The following is an 18,427-nucleotide window of genomic DNA, read 5'->3' on the forward strand; positions in this document are numbered from 1 at the left end:
AGTCCTGTTAAATTTTCGTGATATCTTGGGTACTTTTGCTCCATATTTTCTCATTTTAACTGACTTTCAAGAACTTAAAAAAATATATAAAAACACGATATAATAGGAGATACGAAAAATGTTATTTTGCGCATCTCAACTTGCAGGAAACACAATTATACACAAAAAAAATACATATTAATATGATAATTATATTATATTGTAGAAGATATATTTAATAAATGCCACTGCAATACTTATAGTATCATTATAAAATTCGAGATTTCGTCCCAAAACAAAAAATCGTACATCAAAAACATCAACATGTTTGTAATATTTAATGCAGTAAAGAATTTATTTATTTATTTATTATTATGTAAAAAATATAAAGAATCAGATTCACTAAAATTCATTATAGTTCCCATTGATCGTGCCAATAACGTGGTATTTTTGACAGGCGCGAACGAAAATATTGTGAGCGCGCCTGACGCCTGACCCACTTTTGTAAACACACGGGCCCATAATGTAATTAAAACCGCCGCGATTAATTAAAATAAAATGTTAAGAGTTGAAATAGATATTAAAATTTTGAAAGTGCATTTCATTACATAGTAAGGTTTTGGTATTTCAGATTTTATGTTTACAAAATATTTTACTTGTAGAGTTGACTGTATTTCAGATTGCCACAATTATAACACTTAATAATATTGTATATGAGCAAGTGTATCTGTCTGTCGGTCTGTCTGTGTCTTTTTAAGGCCTTGATAATTTGGCTGTAGCGATATCGATTTTTCTCAGCAATGACTAAAGATAAGAAATTAAAGTTCATTGTCAGTATTCATCATGTCTGTGGTGTAAGGAGCTGGTGCAAATAAGTAACACGACCGTCTTGGTTGAACTTATGATTTATTCTGTCTAACTTACAACTTAAAAGTATGAATGTTATTGTACAATACAAATACTACTAATATAACAGAATACACTATACCACTACATGTCTTTGTCTTTGAATTACCTATAGAATAACACGATTGGTCAACTTTTATAATACAGAATAATCAATCAAAAAGACCTCTGAAAAAAATGATTCCTATTTTGCCAACAGAGGAGAGTGATTTAAGCTTCCAGAATTTGTACATAAATTGGTTCAAGCATACACTTTAATTTGCCCATAGCTTATATGAAATGTATTTATAGTTTTTAAATTACGCGACAAAACCATTTTGTCGCTTAAGCCCTTTCCATTTTTTGCTGTTCCATTGCTTGCTTATTATCCCGAAAAAATGTACGGTCGCCGTGCGATAAACTGATTTTGGCACAACGGAGTTGCGGGCGTCATCTAGTATGTAATAAATGCTATTGTTTTTTGTCAATTAGTGCCTGAATAAAGATTGGCTAGCTTTCTAGTAAAAAAACATCGAGTGTCGTCTTCAGTTTGCGCCTAAAATCAAGGCTACGTTTGAAAGCCACTAATTTTGAGCTCAGGCCTTAGTCCGAGCAAAAAATTATTGGCCTAGTTATATTATAATATACTTCCCTTTTTTATATAGCTGACTATAAGCATTTCCCCTCTCATAATATTATTGTAATTACAGAAATGTAGAGTTCGTATGTAAGATATACACATCAAGTTTATTCCGATCAATATTTTTAACCGAGTAATCAATCTTAATTTTAAGTTTAATAATTATCATAAGAATGCAAAATCAATATCTTGCTAATTAAAACAGCATACAGACAATCTTAAAAAGTTTTCTCAAATAGACTAAGCGATCATAAGTGAATTTTATTTCTTTATATTCCAATTTCTCGCCTCCATGGAATAATAAGTACGTGCACGCCTTAGTTTAATGAAAACTCGATCCATAGCTTTAATTACTTTGATATTTTCATATTGTTGCTCATGGTTTTATTTTACCTCCGACATGACCTCTATGACGAGTTCCATAAGGCTCATTTTCATAACTTTAAGCTTAGCAGCCTCGTTTAACAATGACGTAATGCAACGTTAATGAAAATAAAAATATTTAACTTACATTTTTACAGCAACGTCGTCGTAACGTTATCGCAACGTATTTTACGTGATTTTTACATAACGATAAACGGCGAAATGATTTAATTTTTATAATTAGGTATATTTATCTATACTAATATTATAATTCTGCAGAGTTTGTTTGTTTGTTTGTTTGAACGCGCTAATCTCAGGAACTACTGGTCCGATTTGAAAAATTCTTTTACTGTTCGATAGCCCATTGATCGAGAAAGGCTATAGGCTATATTTTATCACGCTAAGATTAATATGAGCAAAGAAATAGAGGAAAATGTGGGAAAAACAGGGGAAATTATATGAAAGGGCTTATTTGAACGCGCTAATCTCAGGAACTACTGGTCTGATTTGAAAAATTATTTCAGTGTTAGATAGCCCATTGATTGAGGAAGGCTATAGGACATATTTTATTACGCTAAGACTAATAGGAGCTAAGAAATAGAGGAAAATGTGGGAAAAACAGGGGAAATTATATGAAAGGGCTTATTTGAACGCGCTAATCTCAGGAACTACTGGTCCGATTTGAAAAATTCTTTCAGTGTTAGGTAGCCCATTGATTGAGGAAGGCTATAGGCTATATTTTATTACGCTAAAAGTAATAGTAGCGAATAAATAAAGGAAAATATGGAAAAAACGGGGGAAATTATATGAAAGGGCTTATTTAAACGCGCTAATCTCAGGGACTACTGGTCCGATTTGTAAAATTCTTTCAGTGTTAGATAGCCCATTTATTGAGAAAGGCTATAGGCTATATTTTATCTCGCTAAGACTAATAGGAGCTGAGAAATAGAGGAAAATGTGGAAAAAACGTGGTAAATTATATAAAAGAGCTTATTTGAACGCGCTAATCTCAGGAACTACTGGTCCGATTTGAAAAATTCTTTTAGTGTTAGATAGCCCATTTTTCGAGAAAGGCTAAAGGCTATATTTTATTACGCTAAGTCTAATAAGAGCAAAGAAATAGAGGAAAATGTGGAAAAAACGGAGGGAAATTATTTGAAATTGCTTATTATCTTAAGAACTACTGGAGCAATTTTTATGTTATTTGGCAAACATGAAGAATAGACCACGTGAAGGGACAAAGGCAATTTTTTGCGGAAAAATGTACGGTTGCGTGAAATTCCTAAATTACGCAAGCAAATCCGCGCGGAACATCTATATATAATAAAATCGTAGGAAAAGTCAATTCTGTACATTGAATATTTTTGTACAATAAATAAAACTTGGGATGTGATCTACTATGCTAACGCGGACGAAGTCGCGGGCTACAGCTAGTTAACTATAACTAGGCAGTACCTCTAGTTGTAAATTTAAGGAAAACATCTGCATCGAACCTCATAATTAAGTAACTTAATTAAAGGTATACCTACTACCTATGTTAGTCACTTAACACTCAAACCGTAAAATCAATAAAATTAAAATATTCGCTTTGTTTAAGTATCTTATATACGTGGGAGAGCCATGCTTCGGCACGAATGGGCCGGCTCGACCGGATAAATACCACGTTCTCACAGAAAACCGGCGTGAAACAGCGCTTGCGCTGTGTTTCGCCGAGTGAGTGAGTTTACCGGAGGCCCAATCCCCTAACCCCTACCCTATTCCCTTCCCTACCCTCCCCTATTACCCTATTCCCTCTTAAAAGGCCGGCAACGCACTTGCAGCTCTTCTGATGCTGCGAGTGTCCATGGGCGACGGAAGTTGCTTTCCATCAGGTGACCCGTTTGCTCGTTTGCCCCCTTATTTCATAAAAAAAAAAAAATCTTCAATCAGATGGTACTCCATATCGAGGGAAAGAAAAAATAAGATAATATCGATTTCCATAATATAAATTTACTACTAATGTCTTTTTTGTTACAGGTAAGAAAACAAACATCATTTGAACTACAACCTACGCTGTAAAGAGTCTTCTTCATCTTGATATTTATACAATTACTGGTAAGAGCAAAATATTATTTTTGTAAATAACTAAAAAGTTCAAAAGATTTTTTTGGCACTTTCAACGACAGCTTTTAACTCAATAGTTTTGCCCACTCTCCTTAATCATGCCTTTGGAGGTCACAAAAGTCGTTTACAAGAATTTAGAATTTTTATTTAAAGTGGTCCCTGGGACGAAATAAGATATAAACTTTGGCATTTTCGTTAACTTCTTTATTTTAATTTCTTGCGCGTGTACTAAATATTATAATATCTTAATATATGTTTAAAATAAAATATAATAATCGAGTTTGTATGTATGGATGTGTGGATGTATGGATATATGTATGGATGTTTGTTACTCTTTCACGTAACTTTACAATAATATAGCTTGTACATCAGAATAACACATAATAGCTACAATTTTAACCGACTTTCAAAATGAAGGAGGTGTTATGTTCGTTTTTTTATCTTGAACGATTATTTTCAAAAATTTTCTTTAAGTGTATAGGGAACTTGGTATCACGTTCACAAAAGTGGTGACCAGTAGCTCTACCATGACTTTAAAGCTATAGTATTTATCGATACTCGATACCGACTACGTAATTTTTTGCGGAACTAAAATCGCCATACTAAATATTTACGTAGTCGGTATCGAGTATCGATTAATTCTATAGCTTTAAACTCGTGGTAGACTTCGGTTTCATGAGAAGTATTTTAACCATAAGCTACCAACAAGTAACATTTTGCACCAAGGTATACTATGGTTCGGATGGTGCTGAGAGAACTGCTGATTCTTTATGGACACAAGTTTCGGAGTTTCGACGTTATTTTAAGAATGGAAAGCAAACTATGCACCTATGCAAATTACATTCATCAATCATCATCTCTACCATTAACAATTATATTGTGTTACTAGATGTCCCGCGCGGCTTCGCCCGCGTAAATTAGAAATTTTACAGAATCCGTAGGTACATTTTCCCATAAAAAATATATCCCCCGTTTTTCCCACATTTTCCTGAGTTTCTTCTGTCGTATTAGTCTTAGAGTAATAATATAATATAACCTTCTCGATAAATGATGAGTCTTACTCGATAAATGATCTATCTAACACTGAAATAAGTTTTTAAATCGGACCTGTAGTTTCTGAGATTGACGCGTTCAAGCAAACATACTCTTCAGGTTTATAATATTAGGTAGATATAGATTTTTTTTAATTATCGCTTGACAAACTCGAGTCTCGATCTAAAAGACTATGAAATGGTATAATATGGTAGTGATGATGATGATGATGATGATGAAGAATGTAATTTGCATAGTAGCATATGCTTTCTGTTCTTAAAACAACGCCGAAACTCCCAAACTTGTATCTATAAAGAATCAGGAATTCTCTCAGCACCTTCCGAACCACGGTATACCAGGTATATCTCGGTGCAAAATCTTACTTGTTGGTAGCATATGCTTAGAATACTTCTCACGAAACCGAAGTCACCATATGTTTCCCTATAAGTTTTGAGGAGTTCCCTCGATTACTTATGGATCCTTCATCAGATCACCACTTTTCTGAATATAATACCAAATTGGGATGATACCCTATATACCAAAAGAAAAATTTTGAAAATCGGTTAACAAACGGCGGAGTAATCGTTGAATATAAGAAAACGAACATAACACCTCCCCCATTTTGAAAGTCGGTTAAAATTGTAGCCTATGTGTTATTTATTTAATATTTTAATCAGCACATGAATTGAATAACAAAATTTTTTTCAAATTAATCGTAGCACCATCTGTCAGGACAAACTAAAATTGAAATATAATAATATTGAATGCGATGATAGCGCCGTCCGCCGGATCTAATGTAAAACATTCCAAAATCAACAACTCCTTATAAATAAGAAATTAATTGAAAAAACATTTTCCAGTAGACCAAACTGTAAATCTAAACCATTCTCGAATCTCCACGAACACACACAAAAAATTTCATCAAAATTGGTCCAGTCGTTTAGGAGGAGTTCAGTCACATACACACGCACACAAGAAATATATATATTAAGATTGGTCGGATGATCCATGCGTCGGATGGGCATGTAAAAAGTCGGTCCTGCGCCTGATCTCTCGCCAGTCGTGTCGGTCGTCCGTCCCACTGGGTTATGAGAGTAAAGGAATAGAGAGTGCTCTTGTGTATTGCGCACACACTTGGGCACTATAAAACTCCTGCGTAGCTGGCCTAGTTTCAATGAAACCGGCCACCGTCACCGAAACCGGTGTGGGAGCTATTAATATTATTATGTTATTGGTACTTTTTTATTATTTTTTATTATATTTTATTTTATTTATTAGTACTTTTCATAGTCTTTTAGATCGCGACTCGAGTTTGTCAAGCGATTTTGAAGTCAAAACATTTATTTAGGAGGAAAGCGATATGAAGTTGACCGGGTGATCTAGTAGACTATATTTAGAACACGCTTCCATTGTCCAGTGGCTTAGAGCGCGGCTCTTGACTCAGAGGTCGGAGGTTCGATTTCCACGTTGGACACCCGTTATTTCTGACTTTGTATAGGACTTTGCAAGCGATTGTCTGACAAGTAAGATGATCCAAGCGTCGGATGTGTATAATTTCTTCACATATATTATACGTGTCTGTCTTCCGTCTCACTGGGCTATGGGCTATGGCTAATATTATTATTATTATTTTATCCAAAAATGTTTCCTAGACTTTCAGCAGAGTTCAGACATCTCGAGCCATCAACGCTATCGTATATTATTTTAATGCGTTTTTCATTAATAATGACAGCTTTAATTAGTGATTAAAGCTTTTGTCAATTTAGTTGCCAATAGCTTGTTCAATTATTTGATTTGGTCAAAGACGTATAAACAAAACACACGGTGTCAAATGATATTTTCGATTTTTTTTTATCAATTTTCATGTAGCGTGCTTAAGCGTGTCATTTTATAGATATAATGTAGTCATTGCGTTTCAATACTTTTGTTAAAATTATTTATAGCGTTTCAAAAAAGCTGATATTATTTTAAACTGTGTACGTAAACGTTGTCTGAAATCCATACTTCCATACTAATAATAAATTATAAATTCGAAAGTGTGTCTGTCTGTCTGTCCGTCTGTCTGTCTGTTACCTCTTCATGCCCGAACCGCAGTACCGATTTTGCTGAAATTTGGCATGGAGATACTTTAAGTCCCGGGAAAGGACATAGGATACTTTTTATCCCGGGAAAATGTACGGTTCCCGCGCGATAAACGAATTTTGGCGCAACGGAGTTGCGGGCGTCATCTAGTGTAAAATATTTCTTTTTATAAATAATCAGTAGGTACCTTTTAATCTGTTCATACGTACAATAAAGTGCTATTTTTTTCCTTCCCTTAGGTATTCCATTTTTCTCGTAAAAAAGGAACAACCAAAAATAAACAATTCTACAGGTAATTTTAGATAAGATCACAACCAAACATGCATTTAATCTCATAATGTGATGTTGACTCAGCTCTTCATTATGCAGTTCCCGAAAGTCCACAATCGAGCCTTCATTAGCATCGAACAAAGCGAATATCGATTCGATAGTCGATTTAAATCGAAACTCTAAATACCGCGATTGAGGTTATAATGGGCACAGTTGCATTTTTAGGGCGTTTTAACCTTATACGAAAATAGCCCCTCTATTTAGTTATTAATTATTATGCATAATATTATAAATGCGAAAGTACGTCTATGATCTATCTATTTGTCTATCACCTCTTCGCGTCCAAGCCGCTGGACCGATTTTGCTGAGGTATGGATATACTCTGAGTCCCGGGAAAGGATATATTAGGATACTTCTTATTGAAGAAAAACGTACGGTTCCCCGATCCTGATAAACGAATTTTAGCGCAACGGAGTTTTGGGCGTCATCCAGTTTGTTACAAAGACGTGTCAGTATGTCTGTCTCTCACCTTGGGTGTGTCCATATCATTAGCTGTTTTGTTTCATCGAACATTTTTAACTTTAGTTGTTTGACGGGGGACTCTCCATTAACAAGACCAAAATCCGTAAAATACTTTATTCATACATTTAGCACATATAGTCAGATAAGAGCGCGAGCTTCGACTGACTCTACGAATGCAAGCGTAACATGATGCAATAATACATAATATACGTATTAGACATAATATGTGTAGTGTGTACGGACTATACACCTACAAATTACAATATTAAAAAAAATGTCCTCCCCTTATACAAAAAAAAAATGTCTGTCTACTTGTGTGATCGTATCATCCAAACGCGTGGACCAATGGTATATTTTTTTGTTTGAAACTGACATGCTGATGAGCTGTAACTTCAAATGACGACTCCAAATTAGCGAATTCGTTTTCAAAAGTCCGGCAACGCGTAGCGTTTTTTGGTTGGAGGGCATTCTATTTCCATTTCTCTGCTCTGTTGAACAATCAAGGAAGTTGAATAGGGAACATGCAAATATAATATTTATGAAAATGTTGCTATTGAAACGTTAGAAAAATATAAAAGAATGGAAGGTTAATATTTTATAAATTATTGTTTTTTTACAAAAATTACGAATTAAAAGTAATTTGAAACGGAACGGATTTTAAAACACCAATCGGCGTTCAGAGACATCTATGCTATCCCCGCGTTACATGTAGCGTTAAAAACGATCAAAATGCCTCCATTTTGAGCGTTTTGATTGTTTTTAACCATAGACTTATTTTATATTTATATACTGTCGTAAGTTTATGTTTTGAACGCTAAATGGAACGCGGGGCATGACAACTTTTTGAGAGGTACGATCACTGATCAGGTAGGGACATTGTCAATAATCGTCAAACAGTAGTGACGTCATACAGACTATAGATCCGTTTTGGCGCCAAAATTTAAATTGTCAATTTTAAACCGCATTTTTTGCAGTAAATTCCAGTGTTTTAATTTTTGTAACTATAATATACTTGTTGTCTATTCAACATGGAGTTCTTTAAATTAAACACAAAAAAAAAAATATCGCATCTTCCCTATTCTTGTAATATTTTTGCACAAGATTGAATTCCATTCGCATCTGTTACATCTAATTTATCTTTTAAAGCGAAGTTTGGATGAAGTTGCGAATCCCTCTCGATTGTCCCTCCAGGTATGGACGTTTTAATGAAGGGAAGTTGTCTCTGAATGAATTTATAAAGACGCTTACCATTTCAAATGTTTTTTTTTTTTTATGAAATAAGGGGACACACGAGCAAACGGGACACCTGATGGAAAGCAACTTCCGTCGCCCATGGACACTCGCAGCATCAGAAGAGTTGCAGGTGCGTTGCCGTCCTTTTAAGAGGGAATAGGGTAATAGGGAGGGTAGGGATGGGAAGGGAAGGGAATAGGGGAGGGTAGGGACGGGGATTGGGCCTCCGGTAAACTCACTCACTCGGCGAAATACGCTGTTTCACGCCGGTTTTCTGTGAGAACATGGTATTTCTCCGGTCGAGCCTGCCCATTCCTGCCGAAGCATGGCTCTCCCACGTGTGTGGATGAATATTGAATATTCTTATGGATAATGATAATTTCCTGACGGTGAAACCGAAGTACTTATGTAATATGTATATGTATTTTAAATAATTTCGCTGTTCTTCCATAGAGCTATTTAAATCCATTATTATTATTAATATTATAAATGCGATAGTGTGTCTGTCTATGTGTCGTCTGTTACCCCTTCAAGCCCAAATCGAGTTTGCTAAAATTTGGTATTAAAATACTTTGAGTCCCGTTAAAGGACATATCATAAGATTTTTATAACTTAGCGGCAAAAGCTATTTTTATGCCGAAAAAAGTGAGGTTTCCATGCGATAATCACAATAATAAAATTCACTCACATACATAGCTGATAACTCTTCATATTGTAGCCGACTTGAGCCTTACACTTGCAAATAAAAACTGATAAATAAATGTCGTATTTTTACTACTGCCATATTATGTGTAAATATTGTTTCGCTCGAATTGTTTGAAACGTTATATCCTGGATACTAATATTATAAATGCAATGTTGTGTATCTATTTGTTACCTCTTCACGCCCAAACCATTGAACCGATTTTGCTGAAATTTTGTATGGAGATACGTTGAGTCCCGGGAAAGGACATAGGATAATTTTATTCCATAAAATATACGGTTCCCGCGCAATAAACGAATGTTGGCGCAATGGAGTTGCGGGCTTCATCTATATTATAATCAATTGCCATTTTAATTTGAGTATTATTACTATAATATCATCAAAATTTTTAAAGATGTCTGTTATTTAGGCCAATTTTCAGCGATGCCGCCATGTTATTAGGCAATTATGTCAAAGTTCTAATTCTGGAACAAGCACAAGATAAACAATTGCGGCCGTTTGTGTGCCGAGCGATACTGATTCCCGTATTTAAACTTTATTTTAGAGATTATTTCAATTTATCGGACGAATGCTTCCCACATAGATTTTTCGATGCCTTAGCCAGGTTTTGGTAGCGGAAAGCCCACAATCTGTTATAATTTCAAGGTCGTTGCCAAGGGGGGGCAGGGAGGGGCAGCAGCCCCTAGAGACTCTAAAAAAGTTGCCAAATATAATGCAAACAACGACCACTATAATATTAAAATCTGGAAGGCTCGTAGTACAAGTGAAAAGCTTCATGTGCTGTCGACCTTATATCGACCTTATGTCGACCCTATGAATTGTAGACTGTAGAAAGTCAACTTGCCCCCCCCCCCCCCCCCCCCTGCGCCATCGACTGGCGACGCCCTTGCATAATTTGATCATAAATATTTACTCTGTGGTTCCGATTTTGCAAACTCTGTGAATCCGAAAGTATTTGACACTGGCAGCCATTTTAGTTTTGACTGTCCGTTACGCCATTGTTTTTGTGTTACTGTTAAATTTATATTTAGATTATGGCGAAACAAAGAAAGGTAAGTCGTGCATTTTTTTGATAGATTACAGATTTTTAGTTTTTCTATCAGGATTTACATTATTTCTAGTTGATTTCTTGCTAAATTGTCTAAAATAAGGCAAATAATAATGTGGGGAACCAGGCGCGGTCGCAGCCAGAAATTGGGGGGGGGGGGGGTCACTCAGTAGTCACTACACTATTTTTTTTTATCTGCGCCCTCGGACGGTTCTGGGTTCACAGCAGCTGTCTAAGGTCGGACAAAGTGGTGGTTAGGGGATAGCTAGAAATTTCCTTTTATTATTTAGCGAGATTTTGAGATTTTTCAATTTTACCTTAGATTTTGGGCGGGGTCATGTCCCCTGTGACCCCCCCTTCGGACCGCGCCTGTGGGGAACACATGACCATAGCCTGTTGAGTCGTATTATTTTTTTGACCTTTTCATCCGACGGTGTTTGTGATTTTTAAAATATTGAATAATTATTTTAATTTTTCTGTTAATTATAATAATAATTTTAAAATGTAATAATTCATACTTACAATATTTGCTTTACTTTATACGTGGGAGAGCCATGCTTCGGCATGAATGGGCCGGCTCGACCGGAGAAATACCACGTTCTCACAGAAAACCGGCGTGAAACAGCGCTTGCGCTGTGTATCGCCGAGTGAGTGAGCTTACCGGAGGCCCAATCCCCTACCCTATTCCCTTTCCTACCCTCCCCTATTCCCTTCCCTTCCCATCCCTACCCTCCCCTATTATCCTATTCCCTCTTAAAAGGCCGGCAATGCACATGCAGCTCTTCTGATGCAGCGAGTGTCCATTAGGGTTGTTGAGGAAGTGATTATGAGGAAGAGGAGGAGGAAGAGGAATTGTCACGCGCAAATTTAGAGGATGCAGATGAGGAAGAGGATATTTTTTTGAGGAAGAGGATGCGGATGAGGAAGCGGAAGAGGAAGTACGTCCATATAGTACAGCGTTTCCCAATGTGGGCGATTACGCCTCCTTGTGGGCGCTGAAGGTCTAAAGGGGGGCAGTGTGGGACTCAGAAAAAATGGCGGCATTTTGTAGAGGCTGGGGGGGCTAATATTAGCGACAAATTTGTGGCAAAAGCCCCTTAATTTAAATTAGGAAAAGAAAGTAGGTGAAACAATACTTAAATATATTTTGTTCTGAAAGTGGGCAGTGGACAAAAAAGTCTGGGAACACCTGATATGTTCATCTTATAATGCTATCAATACGGCTTACGACATATTCTCTGGTTCTCTTGTCTCTTCTAAAAAGTCTCTTATGGGCATCTTCGGTTAGGGTAATGGCTGTCTTTTTTTTCCTTTTCTTTTTGTAACTGTATTTAATTTAGTATTTAGTTGACACAACTCTTTTATTTTGTTATGTGCATGTTGTGTTCACTTCCTAGAGAGATACATTCCCTAGTATTAGTCATTTTTATACTCTATTATTTATAACTGCATGTATTATGAATTGTATCTTGTTTTGTGAACCAAATTAAAAAAAAATATAGCACTACACTTCGGTCTCATTTCGATTTTCGATAAAAGAAATCCAATAATTAGATTATTCGCAGCACACGCGAAAACAAAACAACGCTTGCTATATTATGTCAATAAAATTAAAACAAACAAGCAAGGAACAGCGCGGGTGGCGAGAGGGTAGGTCTCGCTCGCCCGTTCGGTCCGGCATCGCGCTCTGGCGTGTGCGTTGCCATGATTAGATACGCGACGCGCATGCGCAGTGAAATTCCTCATAAATTCCTACTAAATTTTGAGGAAGCGATAGCGGAAGAGGATTTTTGTATTTTTATTTATGAGGATGCGGTAACGGTTGAGGAACCCAAATTATTGCGGAACTTCCTCATTATGAGGAAGAGGAAGAGGAATCCTCAGCAACCCTAGTGTCCATGGGCGACGGAAGTTGCTTTCCTGATGGAAACCTGATGTGACCCGTTTGCTCGTTTGCCCCCTTATTTCATAAAAAAAAACAAGTTTCAGCAAAATCGGTTTAGCAGTTTGGGCGCGTAGACTGTAGAGGTAACAGACAGAAAGACACTTACGCATTTATGATATTATTATGGATTGCATCATTCATGAGCTGTGAGCCTATGACTAACATAATATTATGTTCCCGGCGGCAAAATAATAATACACTTATCAGTTGTCAATATGCACTATGCCCGGAAGCATTATATAAATAATATAAGTATAGTAGAGTAACTCAATAATTGTGAACTTGAAAAAATTGATCAACATAGAGACATCAGACAAGTGAAACCCGACGAATTTGACAGATATTGAAACCGTTTGTTTGCAGTCGAACTACTGGTAGTTATGTCTATTGTGACCACGGGCTCAAATTATAAAGCCCTATACGGAGTGAAACAAAACTAAGTGATAATACTTTAGGTGTATGTATGGGTCCATCCCTATAAGAAGTCCGCTTTAAAAGTGGTAGCGCTCAAAGAAGAAAGAGTAACTTCTTTTTTCACCTTCGTATGGAAAAATTGATGATGCGGAGGCACTTGCCTATACGAATCACAAAAAATATGCTCTTTCAGCGCTGCCATTTTGACACCCAAAAGTATTATCACTTAGTTTAGTTACACCTTGTATAATATACTTAAGTGCATCTATAATATAAGTGCACGGGAAGGCACAAAACGAGGCCGGCCAGGTCGGTCTGTGATCACTGATCAGTCTGACCGGGTCAGTTGGCCTTCCTGTGTACGGTGGCCCTAAGTTCGTGTGAGGAACAATTTGGACCGCACCTCTTTAGACGTGCGGTCGGACATATAAACAGAATTGTTCAGAATTGAAAGTTACGTAAACGCAGTTTTTTTTATAGAAATAGTCTTTTAATCCTGATCGATAATATTACAAATACCAAAATTCATTCATTTTTAGCGTGAAACCGTAATAAAAACAATTACACACATTTTAAGGCACAGCCCATGTGGAATTTTGTTTTCATCCACTCTCACATTTTTCAAGGAAACATAATATTATACTAGACCTATACCTCGTATCAGAGTGGAAATAAAAATAAAAGTTTTTGTGGTTTTTTAATTGGAATTGTAGCATTTCCATAAAAACTAAGGAACATTGTACAGCGAAATGACTTAATAATATTTAATTAGTTTAAATAATTGTTTCCATAATTCATTTAATTATTATGTTTTACAATTTTCGTTTTCGTTTTGATATCACAAAAGTATTTATGTACATATTCACTTACTCGATTAACACAAGCAAAATACTATACAAAATGGGAAAACTATAAAATTCTTGGTACTTTATGAGCTAAAAATACTATACGAAATCCTGTTACTCGTTTTCCGTTTCAAAAGTTGAAAACAAAAAGTACCAATGATGAAATTCCCATAAGTTTATGGTAAAATTGCTTCTAAGAAAGCAAATCACTTTGGATAGAAGACCCTCTAAAGCTTATCGATTCATTCAGTCGGTTGCCAGAACGCACATCAAATTTAAGCTTTCGGTTGTAAATAACCAGAAACACGATACACACAACCAGTAATGCGATAACTGAGCCGACAACCGTCAAAACCATACCACTCCCAGTATTCGGATCTGACGTAGAACTCTTCAGTTCATTGGTTTCAGTTTTCTTCTTATCACCGCATTTGATACCATGTACATTGTCTTCATGGTACACCTTCTCGATTGACGTGACTTCTAGATTTTCTTTAAAAGCCTTAACGCTTCTCACGACTTCCTTACAATCGAGCAAATTCCCCCCTAAACTTAAATGTTTCATCGTTGGTACGACATTGATTAGTTTGTCTATATCTATCTCTTTTATAAAATTAAAATCGATAACGAGTTTTTGAAGTTCGTTACACTCATGTAAAACTTCTAATTCTATTTTAGCTAAATTGTTTCTGGATAGGTCGAGTGTTTTTAAATTATCGAGACCCTTGAAACAACCGTAACGAATATCTGCTATAAGATTAGACGAAATATTCAACAATTTCAAATTCTTTAAGTATTGGAATGTTCCTGGAGGGATCACTTTTATTTTATTGAGACTTAAATCCAAAGCTTGTATACTTGGCAAAGCTCTGAAATTAGAACCATCTAAAGTAGTTATAGAATTATTTCGTACATCTAAATTGATCATTTTAGGATAATAGCTTGCGTTTAGATTGGAAATTAAATTGTTACCTAACTCTAAGCTAGCCAGATCTGTAAGAGCATTAGTATACTTATTGTTAAATGACTCAATTTTATTGTCACTTAAATAAAGTGTTTGTAAGTTTTTCATGCTCAATAGTTTGTCATTTATTAAGTTTGATATATTATTAAACGATAGATCCAAGTATATTAGATTTGTTGTGTTCACATTAGGAAGATCATTTAACTTATTACGACCTAAGTATAAAGATTTTAAATCATTTAAATCACTGTTAATATTAAATACTTTTAATACATTATCGGACAGATCTAAGCTATACATGTTGCGAAGATTTACAAAATTTACAGGAGAAACGTTTCCAATAACATTTCTAGAAATATTAATCCATGCTAAATTTGGCATATCTATAAAAGCACTTTCATCTATTCTTGTAAAATTAAGAGAACTCAAATCGAGATACCTCAAATATTTCGCTGGACTGAAAACATTTTTGGCTATCGGACCTCCTAAATTATTATTTGTGATATTTAAATATTGGAGTTTATTTAGTGGCAAAGAAAATTCTTCTATTCGAATTATCTTATTATACGATATATCTAATATTTGCAATTCTACTTGATTTTTAAACGTATGAGATTTTAAGGAGTCTAAACTATTATGATGCAAATAAAGTTTAGTAACGTTATTCAAAGTGTTTGACAAAAAATCTAAATTTTTAAGCCTGTTTTGAGACAGGTCTAATAATTTAATATTATTGACATTTTCAAAAGCTAAAACTTCTACTGCTTCAATTGTATTTACACTTACATTTAAATACTCCAAAGCCAACATATCAGAAAACGAATGATTTTTTAAGCTTATTATACTCTGCTTGCTTAAATCTAATTCGGTAATTTTTTTCAGACCCGCGAATGTCGATTCTGTAATTGAAATTGATAAATTATTATTTTTAAGATCAAAAGATTGCAAATTGTTATGCTTGAAAGAATTTTCCTGCAATTGTGTTACATAATTGTTCTGCAGGAATACTTGCCTCAAATTAACATTATTTATGAACATTACACTCTCTATCGCTGATTTAATTCGATTATTACTCAAATCTACTATTTCCAAATTTAATGCCTGAGTAAAACAATTTGACTCCACAGATTCAATTAAATTATTGGACAAGTTAAGTTTCTTCAGTGCAGACAACCGATTGAGTTCAAAGCCGTTTAATATTTTCAACTCATTATTAGTAATATACAGTGTTTCTAAATTCTTCAAATTAATTAGAGTCATATTTAAAAACGAGAGTTTATTGTTACTTAAATCGAGCAATCTCAATTTTTTCAAATTTGTAAAAATATCATCTGATAGTTCAGTTATTTTATTATTTTGTAGTTGCAAAGCGAGCAGCTCTGGCATCATGTTGAACACATCATTGGCCAATCTACTGAGTCTATTATGAGATATGTCGAGAACCTTGAGTTCTGAATTGAGGGTTTCAGACGTTATTAACGATTTGGATGTGAGCTCTTCTATCTGGTTGTGCGATAGATCTAAAGTCAGCAGGTTGATCAATTTAAGGAACGCGTTGTTGTTTATGAATGTTATGCTGTTGCTAGTGAGATTCATCTTCAGAGTTTTGGCGTAGTATCGGAACGTTTCTTTGTCTATTCTTGTCCAAGTGTTGCCTGTGGCTTCGAATTCTCGTACTCGCGAGTCGAAGTTGGTTGCTCCGAAAAAACCGGGCGACATCAGATCGGTGTAAGAGTGCTGCATTCGGAAAACGACGTACGGGTTCCCGTTGCAATTTGGGTTCTGAACACTGCCTGGATGTTCATCGCACACGACAGTATACACACAGGAGCTTGCTTGGTCTTCCAGACTACATCGCGTTTCTGATGACACGCTCAGAAAACCCGCAGTAGTGATGAAATCTGAAATATAATTGTTTCTATTAGTGACTTTACAGGATTTTCAAGACGACATTCCAACAATCTTCCTCCTTTTGATTTTGAAGGAAACGTAATAATTTATTAGATAATATTATGTTATACATTTCGAACTAGTTAATTGTTAACAAAATGCCTATTATTTATGTGAGCTAGAAGTATTGATATATATAGGTATACATATTTTTAGAATAGCCTATTATAAAACTTTTAAACGATTTTCAGATACGGATGAGTTTCTATGTGACTTTATATCTTTTGCACGAAATTGCTAAGTCACACACAAGTAATATTATGCTTCGTTTACTGCCGCACTCAGAGACAATGTTAAGGGCCTGTTTCATCTCTTTCTGATAAAGTGCCGAATAAGCTATTCACAACTTTTTTGACAGATTCTCCATACTCTATCTGTCAAGTTAATTGGTGAATAGACTATTCGTCACTTATCAGGAAGTGATGAAACAGACCCTAAATCACTTATTGTAATAAATATTTTGACTTAAGCCGTAAACATTTATGCCAAACTCTTCATTAAATGAAAGTTTAATCTTTTTTAAAATATTATGTATATTACTTACAAAACAACACTCCCTTCATTTTGAAAACTTATTTTGTTCACACACATGCAAGTTATTTTCACTTACACCAACACAGTACATTAAAAATCATAACAATATGAACCCCGTTAGCTTTGACAGCGGGGTCTCTACTGTCCACAAATGGTGATAATTTTATCAAGTATTATTCATAACATTTTATGCTACTGTAAAAGTTTGTTTGTCGGTATATAGGATGTTGTCTGGATGAATTTATTCGTGTCCTGTGTTTTTCAAAATTACTAAAAAGAGTTTTGATTGTCTATTTTAAAAACTCTTAAGGTGGCTTACCGACCTTTGCAATAAACGACCGTGACCAACAAAACTTCAAATAAAATTCCATAAGTCATAGAGTGGCATTTTATTTAAATTGCAATATGTCACTATCGCTTGCAGAATAACACCTTTAGCTGTTAATTCTCTTAAATTTTAAAAACATCTTTCAGGTTAAATAAAGTTTTATATAAACTGAAAGAAGTTTCCGAATCATTGATGATTGTGAATTGTGATGTTATAATTGTCACCCTGCTGATAACTGCACATGAGTGTTTTGAGTTTTTGAGGCAGACAGACAGACATTGAAATCTCAGTAATAGCTGGTTTTTACTTTTTACTCTTTGGGTACGGAATCAAAATCATTCGACTTAATATGTACGTAGGATTCACTTCTTGACACAAATAATAATTAATATTAGATTATTTCTAGCTACAGTAACGGGAAGTCATTATCACCATTTGTGAACTGATAATACATAATATTGCATTGTTTATCCCAACTAGAGTTTTGCCTGTAGTCAAAATTAGCTCATATTTGTGCGTTATAAACATTATAAATGCGAAAGTGTGTCTGTCTGTCTGTTACCTCTTCAAAACGGCTAAACCGATTT

General features: G+C 35.1%; 2 protein-coding genes across 2 annotated transcripts in view; one reads left to right on the top strand and one right to left on the bottom strand.

Annotated features, from left to right (window-relative positions):
- Nucleotides 1–18,427, top strand: part of LOC121737326 (hemicentin-2-like) — a 358,492-nt gene that overhangs the window by 184,373 nt on the left and 155,692 nt on the right. The gene's annotated exons all lie outside the window — the stretch shown is intronic.
- LOC121737324 (protein artichoke-like) lies at nt 14,035–17,639 on the bottom strand. Its single transcript, XM_042128964.1, has 2 exons — nt 17,523–17,639; nt 14,035–16,929 (listed from the first exon to the last, which is right to left on the bottom strand). The coding sequence occupies exons 1-2, from the start codon at nt 17,539–17,541 to the stop codon at nt 14,258–14,260; spliced, it is 2,691 nt and encodes an 896-aa protein (XP_041984898.1). The 5' UTR covers nt 17,542–17,639; the 3' UTR covers nt 14,035–14,257.

Source organism: Aricia agestis, chromosome 20 (genome assembly GCF_905147365.1).
Source record: "Aricia agestis chromosome 20, ilAriAges1.1, whole genome shotgun sequence".
Classification (NCBI taxonomy): Eukaryota; Metazoa; Arthropoda; class Insecta; order Lepidoptera; family Lycaenidae; genus Aricia; species Aricia agestis.